The 26,866-nt window shown below is 37.4% G+C and overlaps 1 protein-coding gene across 4 annotated transcripts in view; it reads left to right on the forward strand.

The window, feature by feature from the left end:
- NEBL (nebulette) overlaps positions 1-26,866 on the forward strand; it is a 271,880-nt gene that overhangs the window by 157,606 nt on the left and 87,408 nt on the right. Inside the window, exons 1-2 of one of the 4 annotated variants that reach the window (XM_063324684.1) lie at positions 22,208-22,375; positions 22,472-22,543. The exons of 2 other annotated variants lie outside the window; for them this stretch is intronic. In XM_063324684.1, the coding sequence (XP_063180754.1) occupies positions 22,310-22,375; positions 22,472-22,543 (138 nt within the window). In that variant the 5' untranslated portion in view covers positions 22,208-22,309. Of the gene's footprint in view, positions 1-22,207; positions 22,376-22,471; positions 22,544-26,866 lie in introns of those variants that run through there. One more of the 4 variants, XM_063324685.1, reaches the window with a different exon arrangement.

Consider the following 26,866-nt stretch of genomic DNA (forward strand, 5'->3'; position numbering starts at 1 on the left):
GTCCCTGCTGGTTGGCACTCTGGCTGTTTCATGCATAACTGTTGCAAAACGCAAATCATTATTTTGTGAATCATGTATAACCTGCTAGTAGTTTAAATAAGTAGAGTCTTACGTTTTTAGGGACAGCTTAAACCAGGTCTGTTTCTACGCATGGAGCAATCTCTGTATTATTCAAAATTATAGAGACAATTTCTAGTAAATACCAATTATAGGCATGTATTTCTTCCTTCAAAGTAGATGGGTAATTTGCATTTATCATTTCCTATTGCATACAATTTTGATTATAGTGTTAAGGACTGTTCCTATGAGGAAATTCATATGGGTGCACGATTTTGCTATGCTATGAAGTCTTTAGTAGTTTGCATAGAGGCAGCTCTTTACCTGTGTGGAGCTCATTGCAGGACTGTAGCTGTAAAGACCACGTTAAAAAATCTGGAAGGTACGAAAACAGAAGTCTTGTATAATTCCTATAAGAAAAACATAATTTGCCACCTTCTAAAGATAAAGCAAAGTAGTTACATGCTTTAAGTTACTCTGAAGATGCTCCGGCTGTATTCTGTTCCCGCATACTTACTGATATGATTATGGTTAAGTAGAAATCCCTGTAATTAAAGGTAATTTGATCTTTGCTGATGCATACACTTCTATATAAGAATATATACTTATACTGTGCTCTACTGGCAGTGGTGGAAATCCCTAGGGATGTGAAACGCAGAATTCCAAGCAGAATTAGAGCCATAAGTTCAGTTTCCTCTTTATGAAATATTTTTTTGCAAAGAAAATACTGGAAAATGAATGGAAATAGATTGAGATTGCTGGAAAATATGAGGACCATGCCACAAAGAAGTAAATTTCTCTTGTTCTTCCCTCAAGCAAAACCTCTGTAGTAATTGAAATGGACAGAATGAATATAAATTCCTCAGCCCTAGTATTCTGTCTAGCAATGCCATGGCCCCTGTCACTGCCAGGTCAAAATTTATTAAATGATAACAAAATAAACATAGATTAAGGCTTTTCATTTTTAGATGTAGTTACAGAAAAATGGATTTGTGTATTTATGCTACATACTGTGATGCAGGAATTACTATATGAAATTTTATGAGTTTTCATAAGCCAAAAGTTAAGAATACGTGTCACAGTGGTTTCTTGGCTGGAAATTCATGATTTCAGGGTTGGTTTCTTTTAACTGTAGCTCTGAATATTCTATCTTTATACTTTGTTTTGGGATAATTAGAACTATTATTATTGGGGATTTTTTGCCTAATATCCCTGAAAATTGTGGACCAGGCACAGCCCTGGCTGTTTGTTACTTAAGTTGTGGATGGGATACGGGGTAAGTCCAGAGATGCGGGGATGGCATGGAGGTCTTTGGAGAACTGACATCGCAGCTGGCAGGGATTGCACGTCTGAAGAACAAAAGTCAGTGGAAAATCAGACTTTACCTTTTCTGGGACTGGTAAAAAAATCAGTTAAATCCTTCAGTCATAACTCATGTTTAATACCGCTTTGCCTGGGAACCTGAGGTTTTCGATACTATGGTTTCTTTGCGTTTAAGGAGTTCTAGTATTTTCCCCTGCAGTTAGGTACATTGACAGGGGACTGAGAAAATGTAGTAATGTCAGCTGAATATGAGCCGGCAGCATGCCCAGGTGGCCAAGAAGGCCAGTAGTATCCTGGCTTGTATTAGAAATAATGTGTCTGGCAGAACTAGGGAAGTGATTGTCCCCCTGTCAGCACTGGTGAGGCTGCACCTTGAATACTATGTTCAGTTTCAGACCCCTCACTACAAGAAAGACACTGAGGTGATGGAGTGAGTCCAGAGAAGGGCAGTGAAGCTGGTGAAGGGTCTACAGCACAAGTCCTGTGAGGAGCATCTGAGGGAGCTGGGGTTGTTTAGCCTGGAGAAGAGGAGGCTGAGGGGAGACCTTATGGCTCTCTACAGCTACCTGAAAGGAGGTTGTAGAGAGGTGGGGGTCGGTCTCTTCTCCCAAGTGATAGAACAAGAAGAAACGACCTCAAGTTGTGCCAGGGGAGTTTTAGGATGGACATTAGTAAAAATTTCTTCACTGAAAGGGTTTTCAAGCATTGGAACAGGCTGCCCAGGGAAGTGGCTGAGTCACCATCCCTGGAGGTGTTTGAAAGACATGGTTTAGTGGTAAGTTGGCAGCGTTAGGTTAACAGTTGGACTTAATGATCTTAAAGGTCTCTTCCAACCAAAACAATTCTATGATTCTCTGATTCTATGTTGTTTCTATTACCAGCTGAATTTTCAGTAGTCAGTAGAACATTTTATTAATGCATGTTTACAGTGTCCGTTTATCGTGCCTGTTGCCTGACCCCATGTTTAAGGCAGCTTCTTTTCCATTGCTCTTGTAGAGGTTTTAAAAACTTCTGTTTAACAGCATAGTGAAGGAAAAGCAATTACTTTAAGGTGCATCTAAACCAACTCAAATACGCGTTAAAAAAAAGGAAGGTGTAATTTATATTTGCCTTTTCAATAGTGTTGGTGTTCACCATGTTTTTCTAATCTTTTGAATTATGAATGAAATGGAACACATTTTTTGCAGTATTTAGTGACTTGAATGACCTTTCAGTTGAGTTTGGCAGTCTGTGGTCACTTATTCAGTGTCATTTTGGCATCAGTTGGCATTCTATAGAAAATGTTGCTATCAGTGGCTCTTTTCCCTTAAAGAGATGCCTAGAGGGGAAAGTAAGCCTGCATTATAATGTAAAGAAATTGCAGTGATCAATACAGAGTTCTAGTATTAGCGTGCAGTAGTGAATATTGTATATGGTCCAAATTTGTTTTTCTTGGAGAATGCTTGCAACAGGTCCTATTACTGAGGGGAAGGAGTAGACTGCTTTTTGGGCAATGTGTGTTACTTATGTGTAACTGGTTCTGTGGAATATTAATAAAACTGCACTTCCTTCTTGGGTGTTCCAAAACTGCTGATATGATAGTTTCTGAAATTAAACAGCACTTTGGAGACCCACGGTTTACAGATCTTCATTTTGAATTTAACTTTTGTGACATTTCTCTGTTTGAGTTGGGAGATGGTTTTTTATATATACTTCATGGGGGAAAAAAAATGTAGTGTTATGTGGAATTATGAAAGAAGGAATTGGTTTCATATGCCACTACTTGTATGGAAAAAAGTTTCAAAAAGTGGAACCTAGTCAGCAGAGACATGAGATTTATTATGACGTTAGTACGTTAAGAGTGTCTTCCTTTTGCCTTGTTTTTTCAAGGACACCAGTAAAATGCTGAGAAGGCAGAGAGCTCACAGTAATTTTTTTCCATCCTCTTTTTTTTTTTTTTTTGTTTCCAGAGACTTCACAGAAGTCTAGAAATGTAAAAGGAGTATAAGTGGGGGAAAATTTGTTTCAAATCCAAAGCAGAGTTAGGACAATAAATTAAAAAAGTTCCCAAAGTGGTGGGTAATGGGAGGCATACAGATGGACTTTGTGCTCTGGGATGTTTTGAATACGGCTGTAACTTGAGTTCCATATACTGTTGTCCAGAAAGAATTCACTGGGAAAGAGAAAGTGCAGTCCTGTATTCAAGGACTCATATATGTTTGCGGATCTTCCATGGACTTTTCTGTGACCTTGGACAACTCATAATCTTCCTAGATGAGGAAAAATACCCCATCTGATATAGAAGTGCATAGATTCACATCTAAGAGGAGCTGGCATCCTATGATGAAGAATGCTACAGAAATGTAAATGAATTACTACGCTTTCGTATTTATTCTTAGCAGAACCCAAAATGTGCAATACAATTGCAGAGTACAGAAGATAAACAGTGGTGGAGTTCAGGATTTGATAAAGGCTGACATCAACTTGTATTTAGAATATAAGCTGTTCAGGGGGGAGGGATTTTTGGCAGCTTTTAAGACCTAGCACAGTGGAGACCTAATTGCAGATCAGGACCACTCAGCAATGCCTCAGTAAAATCTGAAAGCATAGTTTGCAATTCAGCCAGATAGTATGCTATCAATTAAGAAGAATATAAACATAATCAGAGAAAAGGGGGTGCCAAAGTAGGAAGATTAACCATATCCAGAGATACTGTGGTGATCTGATGACATTGAAGCATTCTTGATTCATAGCTTCCAGACTTGATTTTTTTTTTTTTTAATGGATAGAAAGAAAAAGGAGAGTAGTTAATGAAAGATTCGGAGAGAGCTGGAGGAAGGCAAAAGCTATTGGGTTAGAATTAGATTAATGTGACTCTCCTCTCTTCCTATCCTAGTGCTGCGTTTATGCGTTGTAATAGGATGTATCCAGGAAGCACTAAATGTGACCAGAATTACAGTCTTCATTTTCTGGTGGTGTTTGTTTTTTTTTTTTTTTTCAAATTGAGAACAAGCACATTGTTAACAAGAGAAGGGACCTTCTGGGATTCATTTTGTTTAAGAGTACAACGTGATATATGAAACACCCCTGAATCACAGTGCCAGTCTTCCTTATTATATTTTAATATACCCAATGATGACAGGGTTTACTTTTATCCTCTCCAAGATTTCATGCGATTTACTAAAAGACCTGGAATGAAGTCACAGTACTCACCAAGATTTTATTTTAATTGGAAATAATGATGATCAGCCAGAACAACATGTATTACTGTTGGACGTACTGGTTTGGGTAGGAATAGGCTATAGTCATTGTGTCTGCAACTCAAGGAGAATTGAAGACAAATACTAATTTCATGTATTTCTTTGTTTTACTGGATGTAAACTAATAAATTTTTTTAAGTAGTATATTTGTTCAAAGCAGGGGTAAGCAAGTTCTCTTCTGAAACCAACAATACAGGTGAAAGCTCTATAGCTCTTCAGTAATGGTGGCTCCGTATCTTTTCCATGTCAAAAGCTATCGTTAGTTTGTAATTTCTCATCTTCAGCCTAATTTTGCTACAGTTATCTGTTTCCATTGCTGGTAACTCTCCTTTCTTTCATTCTGTAGAGAGGTTCTCCACCAAGTACAGTAGCTTTTCAGCAGTATTTAGCAGGGAGTTCAAAGGCAAACTCTGAGGCGCAGCCATTAGACGTTATGGAGCTGTCTGTTGCATTGTTTGTCCGCTTTCTATTTTCTTTTACTTTCTATTCTAAATGCTTACTTTTGTCTACCTTTTCTACTTGGAACTGAAAACTCCCATGTCAGTTGTCATTCTGGAACAGCCCTTCCAAAAGTTAAGGAAAATATATGTTACTTTGCTTATGTTTTCAAAGTGTATCTATTTTTTTTATTTGAATAACTTAATTTTATTCTCTGATGTATTTGCTAATGTTGTAAAAAAAAATTAAATGAGGCAGGAGAGGAGGATGGCTTATATGATGGCTTCTGTAATAGGTTTGTCTATTGATCTCTGTCTAATTCGCTTTAGTAAGTATTCTAGCGTGGCTAGAATTTGTTATCTGGCAACGATTCAGGATTGCCTCTGTGTTTTCTGCTGGATGTTGGGCTGCTGCATATTGGGCCAAGCTGAAATATCTGAAATATGAATAGGGAATTTCTCCCTTCTCCCTTCCTGTCTGTGCCTTGACAGTCTACAGGTCATTCCTGCATAAAGAAGGCAGAAAACAAATTTGTGGGAAGATGTAAATAGATGATTGAAGAAAGCTGATACGGAAGAGCATCGAAATTGGGACTAGCTATTGTTCAGAACTATTAGTGTTTGAGGAAAGATGTAGCAGAAACGTTAATTTTGACAGGGAGCTATTTTGGGCCTGGCAGGACTGTCGGGCTGAGATGTGTGGCAAAGGACGTGACAGTCTGTTCTTAGTTTGTCAGCTCAGGTGGCACAGATCTGTATGATGGGTTTAAATGCTGCAACCCAGGTAGAGACCACATGAGTGTCAGTACAGTGCTACCTAATGGAATTCCTGCTTTCTCAGTTTTTTAAAGTATTTTCTACAAAATACTGTACAAAACATTACTGTGAATGCAATGTCAAACATTCATAAGGTTAGGTAGGAAATAACAAATTTGAGTTTGTTTTGGTATCCTCAGGAAAGAGGTATGTATGGGAATGTAATTCTAAATTACATAAAACAATATTTTTGTGTATAGTATTTTAATGTTTTTAATAACATAACTACTGTATTTTCTGCATTTTTGTTGTCAGACGCTTATCTTGCAATCCCATGATTATGTATCCAAGGCTGACCTTTAATTATAAATACGAAACAGGAAGTTCATTCCAGCTTCTAACACATTTTGGCTCTTCTTGGCGCATCAAATTTGTCAGTCATAAACTTCCTGCTCTTGGCCCATAATTGTTCCTGTGACTCCTTACCTGGAAGACTTTTTTTTCTTTATTCTTGTTATTGACTTTGTTTTATTTCATACAAACTGATTTAAAAGTTGACCTAGACCTTTTAAAGTGCTTCACAACGTGTAAATTTTCTGGAAAAGTATGTTTTCTTTTCATACTGCTTTTGTGAAGGATTTTTTTTTTCTGTATGTGTGCTAAAAGTAGAGCTCTCGTCTGAGGAGTGACAATGTAAAACTGACATCTTGAGATTGAACACATCTGCTTTTTGTGTGCTCACAATCATCTGTTGATTTAATTTGAAAATTAACGTTCAGTGCTTTGAATCTTTCTTGGTGGTATTGACTCTGTTTTATGAGGTAGAAAAGTATGAACTCAGCTGAGTTCCGTAGAATATGTTTTTCATAAGATAGGCTGCTCTGGTCGTGGTCGTACATTCTTTGTAGGAATAGTTGTCTTACTGTATGCCAGCATCTGCTTGCTGGGGACAGTCTGCAGAAGGTCATTGACTGGAAAACAGTGGAATTAAACTACCCTGGTTGACTTTGCGCTGGAGCATATCTGGTATATAAAGAAATGCGAAAGATTGTAGTCTTTAGTAGAGAGAGTGTGCTCTAGCTCAGATGTAAGGAGACTTACACATGTGTCACCAGTGGAAGGAGGACAGCAGCAGAAGAGGACTGGGGATGATGCGGGGACAGACAAGAGGTTAGCCTGTGGGAGCACTGGAAAACTAATTTGCAGTTTTCATTGTGTCTGTCTTCATCTTGGCAGTTTTGTGAGAGCTGATCTTTCTTCCCCTTCACCCTCCTGAGCTCCTTGTCATAGAAACCCTGCGTTAGTGCAGACAGCATGCTCGTGATATTACCGATGCAATGTGTTAGACCAGCTCTGATTTTCACAGTGTCATGGAATATGCAGTACGTTTTCTGTGTAGGTGGTCTCACCAAAATTACCCCTCAACTGGCGTATGGAGCTGCAGTAATGTTGTCTGAGAGTGGGCTAGTATGGCATAGCCCCTGAGTTATCTTCAGACTAAATGGACTTGGGGAAGGGACGCATGAAGTCAGTGATTCTTGAGGTTCGTTCAGTCTGGGCAGGAGGAACTTAACATTGTTTGGGGTATCCGGAGATGGAGGCAGGATGAGAAGGCTGAGGCAGAGGAAGTGTAACAGTCACTCTGACATCTTTAATTGCTTTCGTACCATGTCCTGTGCAAAGTTGAGTATGTGGCAGCAGTCTTCAGTAAATAAGATCTGGCTGCAGGATTTAAGTAAAAAACATTTTTAACTGCACCATACAATACAAGAGCATGTTATTGAAAGTATCAAACAGTGCTGTATTTTCACAAATGTTTTCAGTTTTAGATTTTGGAAGAAGAATGGATGCTCTCTGTTGCCAGCTTTTCCTTCTGTTTGTTTCTTCCATAAATCCAAAACGATAGTGGGAACTTTGTGCAGCCAAGCACTGCTGGTGAATGGAGGTTGGAAAAAAGAATGAGAAGCCGCAGTGGTATGGAGGAAATCATGTGGCTACAGCTATCTGTAGGAAAAATAAACATTCTTTTTACCACTTCCCCACAAAAATGTTTTTGTATCTGGAAAAAATATGGAGCTAAGGCGGATAGAATACTGAAAGGAATTAACATCTATACACAAAAGACATTGCCTCATGTAAATACAGCATTTAACAAACCGATTCACCTGAGAGGAAAAATCTGTTATTACAGATGAATTTGAGAATTAAAACAAGTTGATGGAAGGGAATGTAACAATATGGTTGAAAATTAAAGTTAAATTTCTTGCGGTACTGTGCACAGTCTAAAAATATTGACAATAATTCATAGAAGGTAAAAGGAAAAGCATACATAAACTTACTGAAACAAAATTATAAATGGTGTATAACAGAGCTCAGGGCTGTCCCTGGCTATGAAGTATTTTCTTGTCTAGGTTTTTGTATCGGTGCATTCTTTTTTTTTTTTTGTTTGTTTGTTTTTTTTTGTTTTTTCTTTTTTTTTGTGTTTTTTTCTTTTTTCTTTTTTTCTTTTTTCTTTTTTTTTCTTTTTTCTTTTTTTCTTTTTTCTTTTTATGCAGTATTTTATTTGCCATCCACAATCATTCTTGTCTTAAACTGTCTTTATTTTGTATTTTTCCAATCGAGTTTCAAGAGAAGAGGTGCAAAGAGACATTTTCAAAATCACAAGGCTGGGTCATAAAAGGCATGTTATTTAAGCTTACCATATGAAAGACTTATTGAGAAGACAAACATGGGCTTTAAAAATGTTTATTGTTGTAGCTGTTGCCAGCTTCTGATTCAGCAATGACATGAGTAAGTCTCTCCACGTAGAGCATTTTTTGCCAATAACATAGCATTCTGAATGAATTTTTGATGAAAGACTGATCAGGAGTCATGAATATTCACTCAGAACAAAAGAAGAGCTTTTACTACTGTCAACTCTCGCTCCGTTTTTCTCTTGATTCTGAACAGCGTCCATCAGTCTGAGCACTCATTCCACCGGACTGCCCCGGGTAAATGCAGAACATTTATGCCCATGCTGATATGTTTTGAACAAACACTTTTTAGTTATTTAAAAAGACAAAGCTTTTTTTAATTTTTTATTTATTAAATGAAAGAATAGGACACCTAGGTGTCCTGAAAGCATGTGATGGCAAACTGAGAAACTATGTGGAAAAACATGGGGCTGTCGCATTAAAACCAGGGTATATACTCTCTTTGGTTCTTCAAACGAGTGATGTGCAGGAAGAAATTTCTGCATCTTTATGAATCTTAAATAGTGACAGACAATATTTAGCATACTTTGACTCAAAACCTATATGTCCTCTTTCATAATAAGCAAAGACATGAAAACCTTTTGTCTTTTTCTTTTTAGATTTGAATCAAGACAAATAATGCATATTTCGGTATATAACAGGTGATAGAGGAACATTGTTCCGTCCAAATGATTTTTTCCCGTGGATGGAGAATGTATGAATAGAATTCTTCCATACCAAGGAGTACATTTACTGGTTTTGGCAGCATATAATCTGCAATTCAGAGTGCAATAAACTAAACCATACTGTGGAAAATACATCCTGTGAAAGAGGGAAACCTGAATTTTCATTGTAAACCAAGACTTACTCAATGAGCTCATCTTCTATTTATACCTAATCGTTTTTAAAGTTTAGGTAACTTTAGCCTTTTTTCCAAGCTCTCCCCAGCTCCAGAAAAATGAAACCAAACCCATTTTTGGACTCTGGAATACCTATATTGGTATTCCTGAATACCAATATTGGCGTTGGTATTGGAATACCTATATTGGTAATCAATACATATCAGCTACTGTATCTCTCTTTACAGTTTGCCTGAAAAGATCTCATGTTAAGGGGTCCTGAAAATAAGAAGTATCTCAATAGTGATTACAGCAGTTTCTTGTCTCAATGCCTTAGATAAACGGAGTAAATTGTGTTAAACAGATGCTCGCTGAACTTAAAACTTTCTGAAGCCTTGTATTCTTTGGGTTATTGTGATCTGAGTGTGAGTTTTTTCAAAGCTGGCGTGAAGTTAACCTGTTAATAATGAGAATTGTTTTTCACAGATAAGATTGTTTTTTAATGAGTTTTTGAAAGCATTTAGCTTCAGGACAGTCTATAAAAGAGGTCAGGTAAAGTTAAACTACAAACTGAATTTGTGCTAAACTAATATTAACACTTTGCATTGTACAAGTAAATATTAATGATTTTGACTAAAACAGAAATATTGAAACACAGAAAACACCTAAGGTATTGTTTCTTCAATCATAATGATGCAGATGAGTAACCAATTATGCTATTTTACAGTGCTTGGGAATAGTTACGTAGTGAGTGCTGATCGCCTGTAATATTTTCTACTGGTTATGGATTCTACCATTTTCATATGGATTCTGACATTTTCATACAAGAGATGTAAATGGCAGAGAGTTTCGCATATATTTGGTCTTAAACATAACTGATTTGGCAGGACTAGACCCTTGGGGATTATTTTTATGTGGTCCTTATTAATGAAAAGATAATGGCTATTTACATGGCATGAAAACTGTTGCCTTTGTTTAGAACATAGAGCGTGTTTATTTTTAAACGCTCCTTTCTTTTGCGGCTAGAATACAAGGAAGGGATAGTGGATGCTTTAGCACAGCATTAACTTCAGTCTGCAGCAGAATGAATTCTAATTTGTAGCGGATAGAAAATCTGTGAGGAATGTCCATATTCTTGCATTCTCTGGAAGTCATTTTACACTAGAAGAAGCAAATTGCAACAGAAATTCTGTGCTTTTCAAATGAAAGCAAAGCAATAAAGTCTGATAGACTTGAGCAGGAAGTAGAGGCAACCCAAATTTTATGTAACAAAACTTGATTTTGATTAAATTGGACAAATCACAATTTCATCTAGATTTCTACACATGGACAAAATTCATTTATCTGCTTGCATGACTTGTGTCTGTACATCTCTTAAGGGATAAAAATGGCATTTTTGCAGTTAAAATACAGATAGAAGCAGCCTTCAAAGAAAAAGCTAATTGAAGTTTATGAAGTTAAATCTTAATATTTTATTTGACTCAACATAAGACAGAGAACATATTCAGGGACATTAAACCTGAGTGCAGTCTTAAAATACTTAGTCATTTTCTCTGGTTTGCTTAGCCTCTTTTTCTTGGTCTTGTGTTTTTGTATTTAAGGATTTTTTTAAACATTCTTTGAGATTCAGGAATTCTGTCCTTGAAGTGACCCTATGCTTCTTGCAAGTTGAGTCTCAGAAATTGGAGTGTCACTTCTCTTGACTTGATCTTAACAAAATGGTAATTCTTTATTCTCTGTTTTAAGATTGTTAGCAGTTTCATGTGGGGCAGTTTGTGTTGTGCTTTTTGAAACTGACTAACAACTATATAAAACTTTCATTTGGTAGATAACTGGTTTTATTTTTTAAATTTTTATCTAGCAAAGTTCATGAGCACCTAATTTACACTTTTTACATTTTAGTCTTGTAATTTAATGCTGGTAGTCTGATAAATGTTATCTCCATCTGCCTCTACTTCATTATGAAGTTACCAAATACTATTCAGAAAAGCTACTGGGGCTGGTCCACCGATCCATCATTGTATAAGTTTTGATATTAAAAAGATTCCGTCTGCAGTTATGTTGTAAACTACAGTCTGGTAATCTGACTTCTTATATGAAGTAGTTGAAGATCGTGTCATCCACAAAAGATTTGGATGCTGAGGTGAGGTGTGCACAGAATGTCAATTGTCAAAACTCTGTCTCGTGACATGTATGAGCAGAGAGCAGAGTCTGCACATCTGTTACAGCATTGTGCAGGAATTCACCATCCTCCCTCCAAATGGTCCCTTGTCTGCCTGTTGCTTATATCCCATCAGAGTCACCCATATGAAGTCTTTAGGTGGAATTTGGAGCCTGCCTGCCACTCTGCAATGGCAGCGTATGTGTCGCAAACGCACTTGTTCAGAAACTCGGCCGGGTGTTGAGAGAGGGGAAGGCTTGTGGCCATTTTTCTCTTAGTTCAGGTGTGATGGCGTTCCTCTAGGAAATATTGCTTCCAGCCCAACAGGTGTTTGAGCCCACAGTTGAGTGGCCTAATCCAGACTGTGACGGGGGTCCTGACAGGTGTTTTGCTGAAGTTGCACCATGGCATAGACAAGAACATAAGGTTCATGGGCCAGAGAAGGGTCCTGGGAGGGAGCAGGGCCCTCTGGCTGAGTCCTGAGGTTATCATGCAGTAGGGACAGAGTGGCTGGGTTCTGGCTGCTGCTCCAAAGGCTGTTTGTATGTTTAATGATGGTGAAACAATAAGATTAAACTCGTTATTAGCCTTACAGCCAACATGAGATTAACATGACTTGTGCTCTCATAGTAATTTTTTACCTCAGTTTGATTTTTAGCTGTAGAAAGTTCAAACATCTTAAAAAAACCCCTGTGGGTAGCATTAGTCAAGTACTGTGCTGTACTGGGTGTTAATATCCTAGGATTTAAATATAAGCTTGGGGAAGCTGAGTCTGACATATTTTGAATGTCTACATAGCATATTATAGCTGCATCTTCATCTCGCAAAGAGATGGTTTAAAATTGTTAAAAGGAAGTGTAATATGTAGTCACTTCTGGGGCTGTAGAATAGCATCCACGTATGTAAGATTAGGCACTAACCGCCCCCAGGGTTTGCAGTTTTGTATTACAGATTAACGTTGTTACGTACACTTGTCTGATGAGATTGAGAAATTTCTTTAGCTGTAGTGTAAAGCTGCCAAAATACATTTACCACAGACCTGAAGGTGAATAGAATTCTTCCAGAGGCAGCCTCAGGCTTTGGAGGTTTTTTTGCTGAAAGGCAGGCTCAGACTTCCCATGAGATCATCAGAGAGATAAAAAGACTAAAAGCTCTTCAAAGCTAGGCCTTAGGCCCTAACATAAATTAATTCTCCGGTGATGGTTTATGTATGTAAAAAAATGAATAAATATTTACTAAAATACAATTTAAATAGAACCTTACCCAACTAGACTTGAAATTAACTTTTTAATATCACCTTTTGAATTAAAAATAAAAATGTCTTAACATAACTTTAATTTAGAATTCAAAAGGCAAGGAAGGAAGAAGGTATTTTCTCTTCCTTTCTATATACCAGGTTTCGGAGAGGTTATCTTGCTTGTTTCATGCCAAATAGTTACTACCCATAACTCAATAGACATTGAAATTAATTTGCATAACAAGTAACTACTCTGTTATTCTAACTCTATGCTGCGCGTTAACCCAGTCGCTTCCTGATTATAATTTAAGGTCCTGAATGAAAGGCTGCTCTGTGTTCTGTTCTCTTCCTGCTTTTTCCTTTCTTATTTTTAAGTAATGTTAACACTAAAATGTGTTCTAAAATTTTGTTCAGCAAAATGTTCCAGAAGAAAACCCGTGTTCAATGCTGGAAGTAGAGTATTATAAGTTAAGAGTTAGTTTACACTGGAAATGACTTAACAGGAAAAAGAGCCAGGAAAAATCCCGCTGAGAAGTTCTATGATATGAGCATTGAAACTGTAGGGCCTGGGAGTCAAAAAATCTTGATTCATCACAGGCTTCCTTTCTTACTCTGGAAACGCTGCTTTACTTCACGGCCCCTTGTTCTCCACCTTGTAAAACAGAATTATAGGATAATCATATATCTTCAGGTATTTAGCAAGGAGCAGTTCTATAGAGTAGTTATTTATCCTGGTCTGAATTCTCTTACGAAATTCCAGATGTTCGAAGGAGACTGAAGACAGCTTGTTCCCCAAATCAAGTCTGCTGCACCTCCCAAACCTCTGGCCGTACTGTGATCAGCAGTATGATCTGGAGCGGGTTGTTTTTGCTAGGCTTAATTAGAGCTACCTGTGGCTGGTCTTACTTTCGCCTGAGTCCAGCCTAGTCCTCAAATGCCCGAGGACAGTGAGAGGACTTGGCTTGCTCTGCGTCAGTATCCTCCATCAAAGGCTCTAGCCCTGCATTTATAAAATTCTTGAAAATCTTATCCACAAGAAGCTGTATGAGTATAAAGTAGTTACTGTTCTTTAATGTTATTAAACAGCAACAAGTGATCGTGCCCAAAGGTGGTATTTCTGGATAATTTGTAGCGTACAAAACATTGCTGTATTATTTCTTTTGCCTTCCTCCTCTCAGAAGGTACTTACTGCATTATTTCATGTGGTGCAGGCATTAGCCTTCCTTGATTTAAACAACTGTAATTCAGTGTGCTTTTAATGTGGTAATTTAGATGTACTGTGTTATATGAAGAGCACCGGTAGGGCTAAATTTTTATTATTAATTTATAGGAACTGTTTTTTCCTATAATAATGTATAAGAACTGACATTTTAATAAGTATTACAATGGTACTTTATAGATTGAGAAGTATGCTCACCTAAGAGTAACAGTATCGAGATAACTGCAAGTTTAAATTCACTGATGTCATTGGAATTGCTTGTTTTCAGGGGTAACCAGGTCCCAGAAATTACTATAAAGTAGCTGGAGCAAGAAATGCCACTTTTGTGTCCACTACAGTTTTGGAGAAAACCATTCAGACTTAGAAGTAAGATGATGCTCTAATGTGAAAGCAAATTATATAACTCATAAAGCAGAACTGCCTTATCATCATTTTTTGTGAATGATGGAGCAAAATGAAGCTAATTTAAAAGTAAGGCATTCTTCTGCTAAAATCGGCACTGTTTCTTTGGGAAGTCCTGGATCAGCTTTTATTTGATCTATGCAGAAGATATTTCCATTGGGGAGATTTTTTTTTAAGCTGAAATTTGCAGCTAAACTAGAGACAATGACTAAAGTAAAAGGTAAAGTTTTATGTGACTTGATTTGAAAGACAAAAAAACCAGATCATGAATCATTTCAATCTATCTGCTTCAGATATTCAATTAAATCCTTTAAAAACGTGAAGTGCGTTTCTCCGAATATAAAAATATGTTACTAAATGCAAGTCAACATTTCTAAATCGGATGCTTGCCACTTCATCAGTGATATAAGCATAAATGTATTTTTCAGCGGATGATGGAAGAAGGTGTTTTTATCATCTTGTCACCGTTGTCATGGAAACTCGCGTATATCATTGTTAAACAGAGTTTACGTATGGGTCTAACGTTCCTGTGACTTATTATTGCTAGCTATTGTATTTGTAGTGTATTTTCTTCAACGCCATAGTCAATGCTTAAGAACTTGTAAGTTGCTCTCCTGAATTACAACCATGAACTCAATTACAGGATTAGGCTGTCCAGAGAGCCCTTAGTATAGGGTTCTTTGCTATAAGACTCTTTTCAATACAGGGTTATTAACAGTTGTATTTCCAAATCAATTGTAGCCTATTATAAGCACTTCAAAAATAATATTTACTCTATTCAAGCAGACTATTTTGCCACAGCAGCTTTTCAGAAAGAATGAGCTATCCATCAGTCATTGTAAACTCTCTGTCTTGAAAATTATAGATATTTTCTAAATGTGCATTTTATATATTAAGTGCTTTGTCTTCGAATACACTGCTAAATCCATAGTACAGCTCTTGTGTATAGTTGTCTTGCACCCGTCATGCACAGAACGGTAGGCTAAGAGCAAAGCTTGACTATGACAATCCAGATCCTGGACGCAAAGTAGGTGAAACTTGTTTTCTTATTTAAATCTTATAGTGGGCACAATTCACAAAGTAGAAAAAAAGGTAAACTAGTTTCTCCAAATGAGAACTATTTAAGAATCAGTAATTTTAAGCACAATAAGGGCATTGTATGTTTTACATAATTATGGTTTTATTTTTGTCTTTTTGCATCTGAAGATATTTCAAAGTATACCTTCTTCATCAATTATTTATGACTTGAAATTATTTGGGTTGATCAAAAAATGAAGTTGCTTGAATAATTTTTTCATCATTGAACAAGTGACTCCTGTTACTGCAAATGCGTCCATTAAATTTCTTTTTTTATCCTGGCCTGTTTGGTTTAGTCTTTTGTGTTTTGAGGAATTTTCTGAAGACTATTCTGAAATTTAAAAACTATGATTTTCAATAACTGCCAATGAAGAAATTAGTTTGTGTTTAAGTGGTATCTGTCTGTAGCAATTTGATGCAAATTCAACTTACCTGAGAATCATAATAACATGAAATATTCCAGAACAGTAAAGTTATAACGTTTTTTTTAAAGATATGTATTTCTTATGGTATTGTTCCCTCCGGAGAGAGTATGACTGAAGTTACAGTATTAGGTCTATCAAAACACAAGAAGAGCAAAAATATGGAGAAGAAAAAACTCAGTTAAATACAAGTCAAATAAACCACTGTGGTTTTAGTTTCTAGAAAAATGCATTCATTAAGTAAGTGAGGGTTATAGGCTGGGGGATGTAATTACAACTGAAATTAAATTTATAGGAAAGGTCCAATTTTCTGTTCCTGCCCCAGGAGATTCTGTCAGTTCAGGCAGTTGAATTTGAAGTAATGCCACAAGAAAAATTCCTGGTAAGTACATGTGCTCGGTCTATAGGGCTAAGAAAATGTATGCAAGAGTCCATATGTAAGCCAGATATATCTTTCTATTCTTTCAGATTGCAGTAAACTGTATATCAATATATAGTCACTGAAAGGAGAAATGGAGTATCTTTAACTTTTTAGGATTTATTGAGGCAAAATAAAACTTATTTTTACATACATTCACTGATTATTTTAGCTGTGATTTATAGCAAGGTAAAACTTCCCAATTCTTATTATATAGTCCTGTCTCTTTCTTCCTAGCATTTAGGTTTGGATAAAATGAAAATTTTGTGAATGGAAAACTTTGATCTATTATCTAAACTTTTGAGGAGTCCTAAGAGAAAAGCTGTAACTTGTCTGTTGAATCCCTCTTCTGATGAATGTGATTTTGCTTTTATAGGTATCTCACACAGTAAACCAGGCAGCCAATAATTTCATTTTCTAGCCATCTTCTGTAGAAAAACCTTATAAAATCTCAGCCACAAGTTTCAGGTCAGAGGGGATAGCTACAGGGGACTAGAGTGCAGGTCTCTCGACTACTAGCATACAGGACTAGCATCAGGGCTCCAGTTTTGTAGGTAATAGGAATAAATGTCTTGACTATTTTATGTTCTAATGGAACTAGTAAGAGGTAGGGAGCGCTGAGAGTGGGGAGGTGGGGACTAAGAGACTGCAGAGCTGTTATCGCTGGTGGACTCCCATACCTTGTTGGACACTTGAATAAGGGGAGAGGGCTTTTATGACACTTGGCACGAAACAGAAATGCCACAGCTCTGCCAGGAAGAGTGGAATAAACAGTTGCAATGCAGTCAAGCGTGACTGATTCTGGTCTCAGCTCCTGATGCATCAACTTGTAAAGAGACCTGTAGGAGTGGTGGATTTCTCAGGCTTCAAGTTAAAGTGAAAATACCGGGGGGCTGGAAAGACTAATTTCCCCCATTGTTGAGGATTTCATTAAACATTAAACAAATGAAAAATTAGAAAAATAATAGGTGAAAGTGTATATCCCATTTAGGAAATACCATCTTTGAGGGTTAAAAACTATTGTGCAAACGTAGTAGGCAATTATGAATATTTTCAGAAAAATGAAGCTGAGTTGTTTTTAGAATACATTAGTATGTGAAAAAGCTTTATGCTGGTTTATTTCAATGTATTGTTGCTGATCTCAGCTAAGGTTACATCTGCGTGGCACAATCTTGTGCCCTGATAAATACTCCCACTTCTGAATGAGTTCATTTTTCAGGGTAATTAGCTGTGTGGGAAAGAGTTTATTAACTCAGGCAGTGTCGTGCTAGCGTAGCTACGCTGCATATGATAACTAGGTTAGATTGGGTATTATTATGTGAAACTAGTTGCGCCATACAGCCATCTTAAATGCTCTGTCATCAAGATTCTCTTGGGCTAGAGGTCTCCGTGGCTACTTGTTTGCAAAAAATGTCTGTATTTCTGTATTTATTAGGCACTGAAAATTCATTAGGTTGTCTGGGATTCACAAGTCAGTATTCTCACATCTTGTTTGTATTCATCATTAAAAATGCCATTGCCGCTCTCTCTACTTTACCAAAACCTTAAATAAAATTACTTTCATTGCATGAAAATCTTAGCTTAGAACCAGGAGATATTTGCAGGTTTTGAAGTGTTTGCAGGTTTTGAAGTGTTGTTGATAAAGGCAGTGTTAATAATCTGACAGATAGAAGCTTATGGGTAAGCTTTTTTTTTTTTTGTAAATACAACCATCTCTCGAATTTTTTTGGTTAATGTAAATTGGTATTTCATGTTCAAGGGAAGTTAAAATTGCCAGGCTGGGATCCCTCGCTTTCTTTCCTGTTTGTGATTGTGGTGCTGATAGCCTAACTGTGAACTGCCTTTTGCAGGGCTGCTAGTAGCTCCCAGTCTGATAGATGAGTATTTCTAGAAATGAGAAGTAATTGAATCTCAGCGCTTACAAATGCCTTGTGTGCTTTTTGAAAAGAGGCCACCAGCTGTGTTGTGTTGAATTAATTGTACTTATTTCGGTGATGTGTGTATCTGTCCAGTGAGAACAGAAAAAAATATTTTCATTTCAGGGATGTATGTGGGTTGATTTTTAACTCATTGGAAGCAGGATAGTTAGACCACTAAATTTCACCTCTTTTCTTACTAGATTTTCAGTCTAGAATTGAAAGAAGTGCATTTATAACATGTATATACCTTTCACTATAATGCTGTGCAGGTTTTCCAGCTGAAATGTCTCAGTCTGTAACTTGTGACCTGTGTCCAAGTACCCCATGAGGAACTCTGCTAAGTATGTTTGAGATTGTGGTGTTTCTGGTACCTTTTCTAGGACAAGCACAGTTTCTGCTGTTCTGTGAAGTGGTAAAGAAGTCCTTTCAGCTCAACAGTACATGTGGATGTTGCAGATCTTAGAAGGCTTTTGGGGATTATGCCAAAAAGTCCAATGGCATTGTCAGTTCAGTGACAGAACTGAGCGCAACTGCTATATTGGTATGTGTATCAGGGCCAAAAGGAGATGAAGCCTTTTAACCTTTTGGGCTAACATCTCCCAAATGTATTTCTTAAAAGATTGATAAAGGGACAAGGAAATGGCAGGGCTTTGGCCAGATGTGGACACAGCTGCGTGTGATCAAAGCAGGAAAGCCACACAACTGCGTGCTGCGTGCCTGAACCATTTGTATGCAGGGCCAACTCGTACTCATGGGGACTTGGGCTCCTTTATACTCCATGTTTCTTCCCCTTCTGTGTCCTCAGCAGATACACATTTAGACCAAGTACTTGAGTAACGTTCTGTGTTAAAAAATAGTATATTGACACAATCAAATGATGGCTGTAAGTGTTGGGAGGTTGAGCTGTCTCCTTTCTTAGGATAAACCATATAGTTTGCTTCTAGAAGGCTTGTCTTCTCTATCGAAATTTCATACGCAATGAAGACTGTACTGCAGATACTGTGCTTCTGTGAAGAATCTAGACACCATACCATTATTTTGATTTTATTGCAGCTTCTTCAATAAAATAGCCTCGTTCTTAAGGCTAAATTTGAACTGAAATGTGAAAGATCCATGTGGGGTGGCTAGAATTGAAATGAGTTCATATTGGATACTTCCCTGAAGAACTCATTTCTCCCCATTGTGTGCATTTTAAGGTATCTATAATGCACTACTAAAATTATTTTTTGCCTTGTATGCATACAAATATTATTGCGTATATACAGCTTAGCCGTCCATTACAGCGTTTTCTTAAAATTCTGTACAACTGGATTTTGTTTAATGTGTGCTCTTTCATGCCAGAACCAATGACTACAGATTATTCCATTATATACAGTGGAAAATGCTTCAGAAGTGTCAGTTTGGAGATTTTGGTAAAAATGTAGATTTTGCAGGTGAAAAATTGTCTTTAGTACGACATCCTTCATAATCTTTTTTTTTTTTGGGATGTAAAGCTCATCATTTTAACTAGGTCTTTATTCAGATTAGATTTAGTATTTTTAGAGTGATTTTTAAAATATCTATCAAACAAACATTTGCTGTGCCAAACATGTCTGCTGATCCTAGTTTATTTATTTATTGCCTCTTAGGGGAGTAACCTAAGCTTGTTCTTGACCTGCTAATAGAATCACAATGCACCTCTAAACCGTGCAGCTCCTAAATGGTCATGACAAATTCTTCTCTGAATTATACCTGGATATATTTAATTTTCAGGCTTGCTTTATTGCACAGTGAATGTTACCTTACAGTATTCAGTGTTTTGAGGAGGATATAAAAATGGGAGGCAGGTTTCTGTGTTATATAGTCTCTTATTGCATCTGTTATGCGAAGAGTGCCATTTTGAATAACTTGTGTATGGGTAGTTGATACTGTGATATTTTTTCCCTTCCTCCCTTTGTGCAGAGTATTATATTTTTCTTTAATATGAGAAGTTATAGCTGCTGTCTTGCAATCCCCGTATTATGGAAGTTACACGGGACATAGAGTATTTGGACACTCAGTTATGCCTGACCCAGATGATGTAAAACTGAGAAAAAATGAATTCTATCAAATCAGTTGGAGATCATGCTAAAGAGAAAGCAGATTATGCAGAAACTGTTACAGGAAAACCACAATTAATATACGAATTTTGGTGTGTCCAGCTGCTGAAAAGCCACCAGATACAATGTAAGCATGTTAAAAAGCTGAGCAGACCCCTTTTCCCCCTGCAAACCTGAAGTTTTGAGTTAGTCATTTTGACCATATTTGCTTTCTGGTGCAAAAAATAGCAAAACATTTCCCCATATTCAGCAAGCTTTGGACCTACTAATAGCTCTTCTCAACTCTCTTAAATATTTTTCAATGTGTCCACTTAAAATTTTTATTAAATGTGGGAAGGAAAGGGAAATTAACTGCACTGAAAGAATATAGCATTTGCAATATTATCACAAAAATCCCCAAATGAAACCTTGGTGCTGCATTTCTGTCTGGCACTTTTGTAGCTGCTCTCTCTCCCTAACACGTGGTCCTTGAAATCACACGAGTCTGTTGTTTATGAATATATTTCCTGTGGCCATAATCTTCAAAAATGACCTGTTACTCTGAATACCCATTTTATAAGACTAAACCATTTGTTTCTACAAGGGTGAAACATCCTGAACTCCAAAAGTAGTTAGCATAAATTACAGGTAATCCTCAGCCATACAAGCCAGACTTCTTGGTTTCAGCCTGAACTCCAGCAATGCCAATCCAAATCTGAACTTTAGGAGCTCATATTTGAAATAGCGGAATGGAAAATCTTGAAGCTTTCTGTACTATTAACGTATAAAGAATTCTGTCTCTTGGTTATTATAGACTGAAAGCAGTTTGTGCCGTTGTTCTTAATTTTGTTTTTTCAAATTTTCAGACCTTAACTAAGTCAAATGCTGTATTTGTCCTCGTCTTTGAAATATTTTGAAATAAGCTCAAAGGACATTGTGTTTGGGCACAAGTACTTAAAATTCTTTGAAGAGGTTTTTTAAGAGTGCACGTTCCTTATATCTTTGCCTGATTGCAAAACTGTGTAGTGGTGAATCACGTTGCTAGACGAAGTTAAAAATCATGACCTCTATAAAATGAGAAGTATACAAGCTACAGTTTGGAAAGAAATAGAATGTTAAAACGATGGTTACCCCAACTGGTCCTGTAATACCTCCTTGCTTGTTTTACAGAAACAAACCCTGTGACACTCTATCCATCGGCATAAGGATATCTTTCAGTTTCATTGCAGCTGGAGTCAATGACTTCGTACTGAAAAAGGTTGGTTCTGAGACTACAGACCATGGCAGTTTTTAGCAGTAAGGGAACATTCATGTTTGTGTAAATACGTAGCCATGTATACTTGTAAGTAGAGAGATGTATCTATGTATGCACAGATTTAACCTTCAGCTGACACAGTATGCAAAGCATTTAAGGAATCTTATATGCTTTGTGGAGAAGGAATACTTCCTGAAAAATATACTAGCAGTTACATCTACTGGAAAATGAGAGTAGTGTGGGGTTTTTTTTAATCAAAAAGCTCTATTATTGGACCAACAAAATAAAGTTTTGTGATAACTGGTTTTGGAGTCAGTGGTGCCTTGAATCTTAGAGCTGGGCAGTTTTCCCATAACCCTAGAGTCAATGTTCCCTTTTTAAGCCTGTTAATTTTACTAAATTACTTATGTTATGAATTAACTGCATCACAGTATTTTAATTAAGTGTGTTCATAGCCATTTTAAAAATAGTTGACTGGGATAGGTCATTTAATTATATTTTATCTGTAAGAAAGCATTAGCTCTGCTGCGGCTGATAGCTAACAAGGCCATCTGCAATGCCTTTCAGTTCACTCACACTGAATTGTTCAGATAAAGACTGTCAAGTGCTGCCTAAATAAGGAAGGAGCCTTGGTAGAGTTAAGTGCGGTGGAGGACACAAATGAAGCATTGATTCCAGGCATGCTGTAGGGTCTGAGCCGTTTCCTGCAGCGCTGAACCTTTTCAGAGTTTTCATTGTTGTTTTCTGCAAAGTATTAAAATGCGAGTATCTGTCATTCAGGATTTCAGGGAAGATGAAAATGAAGATGGGGAAGAAGAAGAAAGGGTGAGTTAAACCCCAGTAGCTTTGAAAAGTACTTATTTCCTTATATTGTTACCCTTTTAGGACAATAAACCTGGAACGATTACCTTTCTCCTACAGGTCTTCCTCAAGCCTGTTATTGAGGACAGAAATATGGAACTGGCCCGAAAATGCAGCGAAATAATAAGTGATGTAAGTGGAGGTGACTGTTTGCATCCTTAGATTTGCATTCCTCTTTCCAGTGGCTTTATATTTACGATACATATTTTTTCAGATATGTCGAGTGCAGCATGTGCCTATCCAAGGCTCCAATATAAAAGAACACAAAATAATAGAAAAGCAGAGCCTTCTCTGGTACGTTAAATTGTCAGCCACAAAGGGATGAGCTTTTCAGAGCATTTGGACGGTACGAAGCTTAGGCCCTAGGAAGCATAATGTTGTAAAAGTGGGTATCATGCGGAGGATGTCGCCCATGAGAACACATTGGCTGATTTCATCAGAAAAATGTAGTGTTTTTTCAAGTTATAGCCTAATCTTATAAGGCTTGATTAGTTAGAACAGAACTGGGTGCCAGTATACGTAGTTGTAAGGAAGGAGGACAAAAATAAAACAGATGAATTTTGAGGTTATCTGTTGGTCTGTGGTGATAGATGCTCAAAACTGCATAGCATATTATTATTGACTTATAGGAAGAATCCACTGAAATGCTAGAATATCTTTAAAAATTGTTTAGCTAGAAAATTCTTGACTTAGTTACTCTAAATTTTCAAAGCTGTCAATCAGATATAAACATCACATAAACCCCATCGATCAGATCCAAGACATTTTACATTGGAGTAGATCCAATTGCTTCAATGTAACAGCATCAGGTTTACCTTGGTGGAAGTTTATTTCTGTGTCCCTTCATGTGAATGGGAGGTAGAGCGATATTTCTCCTGCGAGGCTGGTGGCTGTCAGCAGAGGAGACATTACTGAGGAGAGAGGGACTTGCTTTAACAAGCGTTCTTCAAAAAAATCAAAGAATGACATCTGGCTTATGTTGTGTTGTAATCTGATATTTAGATTTGGGATGTTATTGTTCAAGGTGAATGAGTATGTTGATTTTATGAGAACATCCAGAATCTACACTTAAGGTATAAATTGTTAGGGGTTACGAATCAGAAAAGAATAGGTAACTCAGAAACAGTATCTGGGATGTGTGGGTGTTACAGTGCTGGCTTGAAAGTGTGACTTGACAAGGTCAAAGTTTCCTCTTTGTCCATACACCATCTGGTATCTGACGTTTTCACAGAAAGAGTGCTGAAAATTGGATAGATCCTTAAAAGAAGCTACCAAGATGGCTCTCTTGTAATCTCAAGCTACTTTAGGTAGTAGCTATTAAGTATTAATATTTTTACTGATGGTTATCTACATGCTTTCTTTGGGAAAAGAATAGCATATGGTACAATAAGTGCCTGTCAACTCATGTAAAGGCAAAACTTAAAATGGACTTGGAGCACTTATCTGACACAAAATACATTTATTGCTTCCACGCAACTCGTTTCTAAACATGGTTTCTGTTCTTAAAGGCAAAAACTCCTTGAAAAATGATGAAGAAATATTTTCTTTAATTGAAAAAGAATTATTACAGTGCTGTGTACCCATTAAGAGTAATATTGGCTGTGGCTGTTAATTAACTGATAAATGGAGTGGCTGTACTTTCTCCGATTTTCTGCAGGGGCTTGGGAGCTAAGATGAATAACTAAGTCAAGCAAAGTTTCTGAAGCCTGTAATGGTTCAGGGATGTGGGCTTTTGCTGAAAACTTGTGATGCCTTTATGTTGCAAATGTGTTAAATTTTCCTTGAGATATGTAAAGCATAATGGCAAGGTGTCATTAGTGCTTTCAAAGCAGTAGAAAGAAGAGACTCTGTGTTTAAAAATGGCATCCAGTTGTGGGGCCTTATTTAGCCTCTGCTGAAATCAGCAGGTGTTTGTTCGTTGGCTTGAATGGAAAACGTGTATGTATAGGGGGTGAATGTTGTTTCCCAGAATTTTTGCTGTAATTGGAATTTCTTATGACCAGCGAAGTCCTTTGTGCAGGGGGGTAGGTTCCTCACCCTGCACGCTTAATTGTGGAGGCCAATAAACTGCAAGGGGTTTGCATTCTTGCCTTTGATTTTTGACTCATTAACGTTCAGAACTTTTTTAAATATTCTTTATCCTTTTTAGCATGAATCTTTGCACAAACTGCTGTTTGTGTGGATGCGTCATTGGTGTACATCTGTACATTTTCTGTGTACAATGGGGCTTGCAGTTTGGCCCTAAGATGACCTTGGGACAGCAGCCTGTGTCCTTGCTGACCACGAGACTGGGGGATTGTCCTTTTGTGCCGGTGGAGCTGTCAGCACAGCTCCTCCATCAGAACGCAGCGCCAGGAGTGCTCATGGCTGAGATACGGGGGTTGCATTACACTTGCCCTACATTCTTTGCAGGCTGACTTTAATTTGGCAAGATGGCTTTTTAGAAGTGTTACAATGGCAGCCCTTGGTGCGTGTGTAACTGTCAGCCTTGAACTGTATGTAGGGGAAGTTGTGAAGTGTTTATGTGCTCCAGTTCTTGAGGAAATCCTCATTTTCATTTGAGGTTGGGAGATGTTTATTCTGTGGCTGTGATACCCCCTGGATTGTTTCTCCCTAAAACCATTTCATTTAATCTCCCTCCATTATGCAATCTTATTCGACAGATGTTTTCAAAACCGTCACGTGTGTTTGATTTATATGAATTACCTTCTTTTCCATGCCTTTTCTCTTCCATATTGAAACTGAGCCTGTCCATTTGCTTGTATTACTTACATTTTGATATATTGTAATCTCTTTGTTTTGATTGTGTGGTGTGATGTTGTGAATACTGTCATAAGTAGAGAGGTGAATTATTATACGATTAAAATGATCATTGACTTAACTATCATAATCCTTTTTGGTAGAGAGGCAGATGCTCTGCTTCTGAAGATTCTGCTGAATTTTGTTAATGTATGGTAGCAGTGTTTCTTTTCCCCTATAGCAAAAAGTAGTACTACTTGCCATTTAACCGCCCTTGTACAGAGTCCAACTTTGCTTTAGCGTGTCTCTTTGTTATAAAGAAGGGCCAAAGAGACCTAGAGTCAAGTGCAGAAAGAAAGCGCCTTTCCACTGATATAAATGGCTTGTGACCCCCTAATTCCTCTGGGCTCCCCATCACCCGTCAGAGCCTCTAACTCGGGACGACTTTGAGGTCCAAACTGATGGAGAGTAGTAAAATACTGTGGGGCAATGATACTGTATGCTTGCCCTGTTCTTATACGCTTCTCTAGGTTTCTGTGGCCACAGAGGATTTTTTATTAGATGGATCTGTGGTCTGACATAGCTCAATCTTATGATAGATTATAAATTAAGAAATGTAGGGTTGGAAACGGAATCCTTAGTGGAAAAAAGTTCCCTTTTGGTCTAGCATAAGAGCTAGATAAGAACATTCAGATGTTTTTGTGGCTTTTCTAAGTTTAAATGGGTCTTTGAGAGATGACAGCTCTGTAATGGATGCATGATGACTGTCAACATAGTTACATCACTGATGTCAAGATACCAAGAACAGTTTTTTGAGTATACTCATATTAAAGTTAGATTAATTCGTGTCCCTAAATACAAAGGAAAGGTGGCTGCACAGATTCAGCTGTTACCATCAGAGCCTTCCCTTTAGCCCCCCCTGTGTTTCCCCCATGAAAACCCATGGAACAGGCCATGGTGAGATGAATTTTCTTGGCAAGCCAAGAAGCTTCAGCCTAAAGATTGGATGCCCTTGTTTCATCAAGTTGATCTTGCCGTATAACATCCATCAAGAAAAATATGCAATTTGAAGCTTACTGTTTTGGTGGTTGTCTAGGAATTTTAATCCACTTTTACTGGATAGCTGTGCTGCTGGTCGGAGTATTTTTATCATGAGTCAGGGAGAAGAAAGGGATCAGGAGAGAGCTAATAAAAATTGGGCCTCTAGTGAGCTATTGGACTTCAGAAGTATATCAAAAGAGCAGTGGTGGCTGCAGGCCATCATTTGCAAATTTTTCCTATTTGTTTTTTTTTTGCGAGGCTTACCAGATCTGCTCAACCTAAACAGCGTATTTTGTGGTGAAGGGTAAGTCACTCACAGGCAAAATTTCCTATTCAGTATTTTAGACGTTTGAATTTGTAATCCCAAATTTTGAAGAGGAGCATTAACTTCTCTGCATATTCCTTCCAGCTATTGGTTATGTTCAGTCATAGCCAACCTCTTAAGTCTCTAGCTTACGTCATTTACAATAAATACACTCTATAAGTGCAGTTGTCATGACTTCATTGTACTTGTCCCATTTTATCTCCCATCTTTCTGATTCCAAGTGATGCAGACACTTCTGTAGCAGAATGGAGTGTGTTGGATCAGAGTTTGACCACACATTTTATCACATGTCCTCTCTAAATTGCTCATTTGAGCCTATGTGCGTTTTGTGGCCTCTGTGGGTTACTATA

The sequence above is a fragment of the Chroicocephalus ridibundus genome, chromosome 2 (genome assembly GCF_963924245.1).
Source record: "Chroicocephalus ridibundus chromosome 2, bChrRid1.1, whole genome shotgun sequence".
Taxonomy (NCBI): Eukaryota; Metazoa; Chordata; class Aves; order Charadriiformes; family Laridae; genus Chroicocephalus; species Chroicocephalus ridibundus.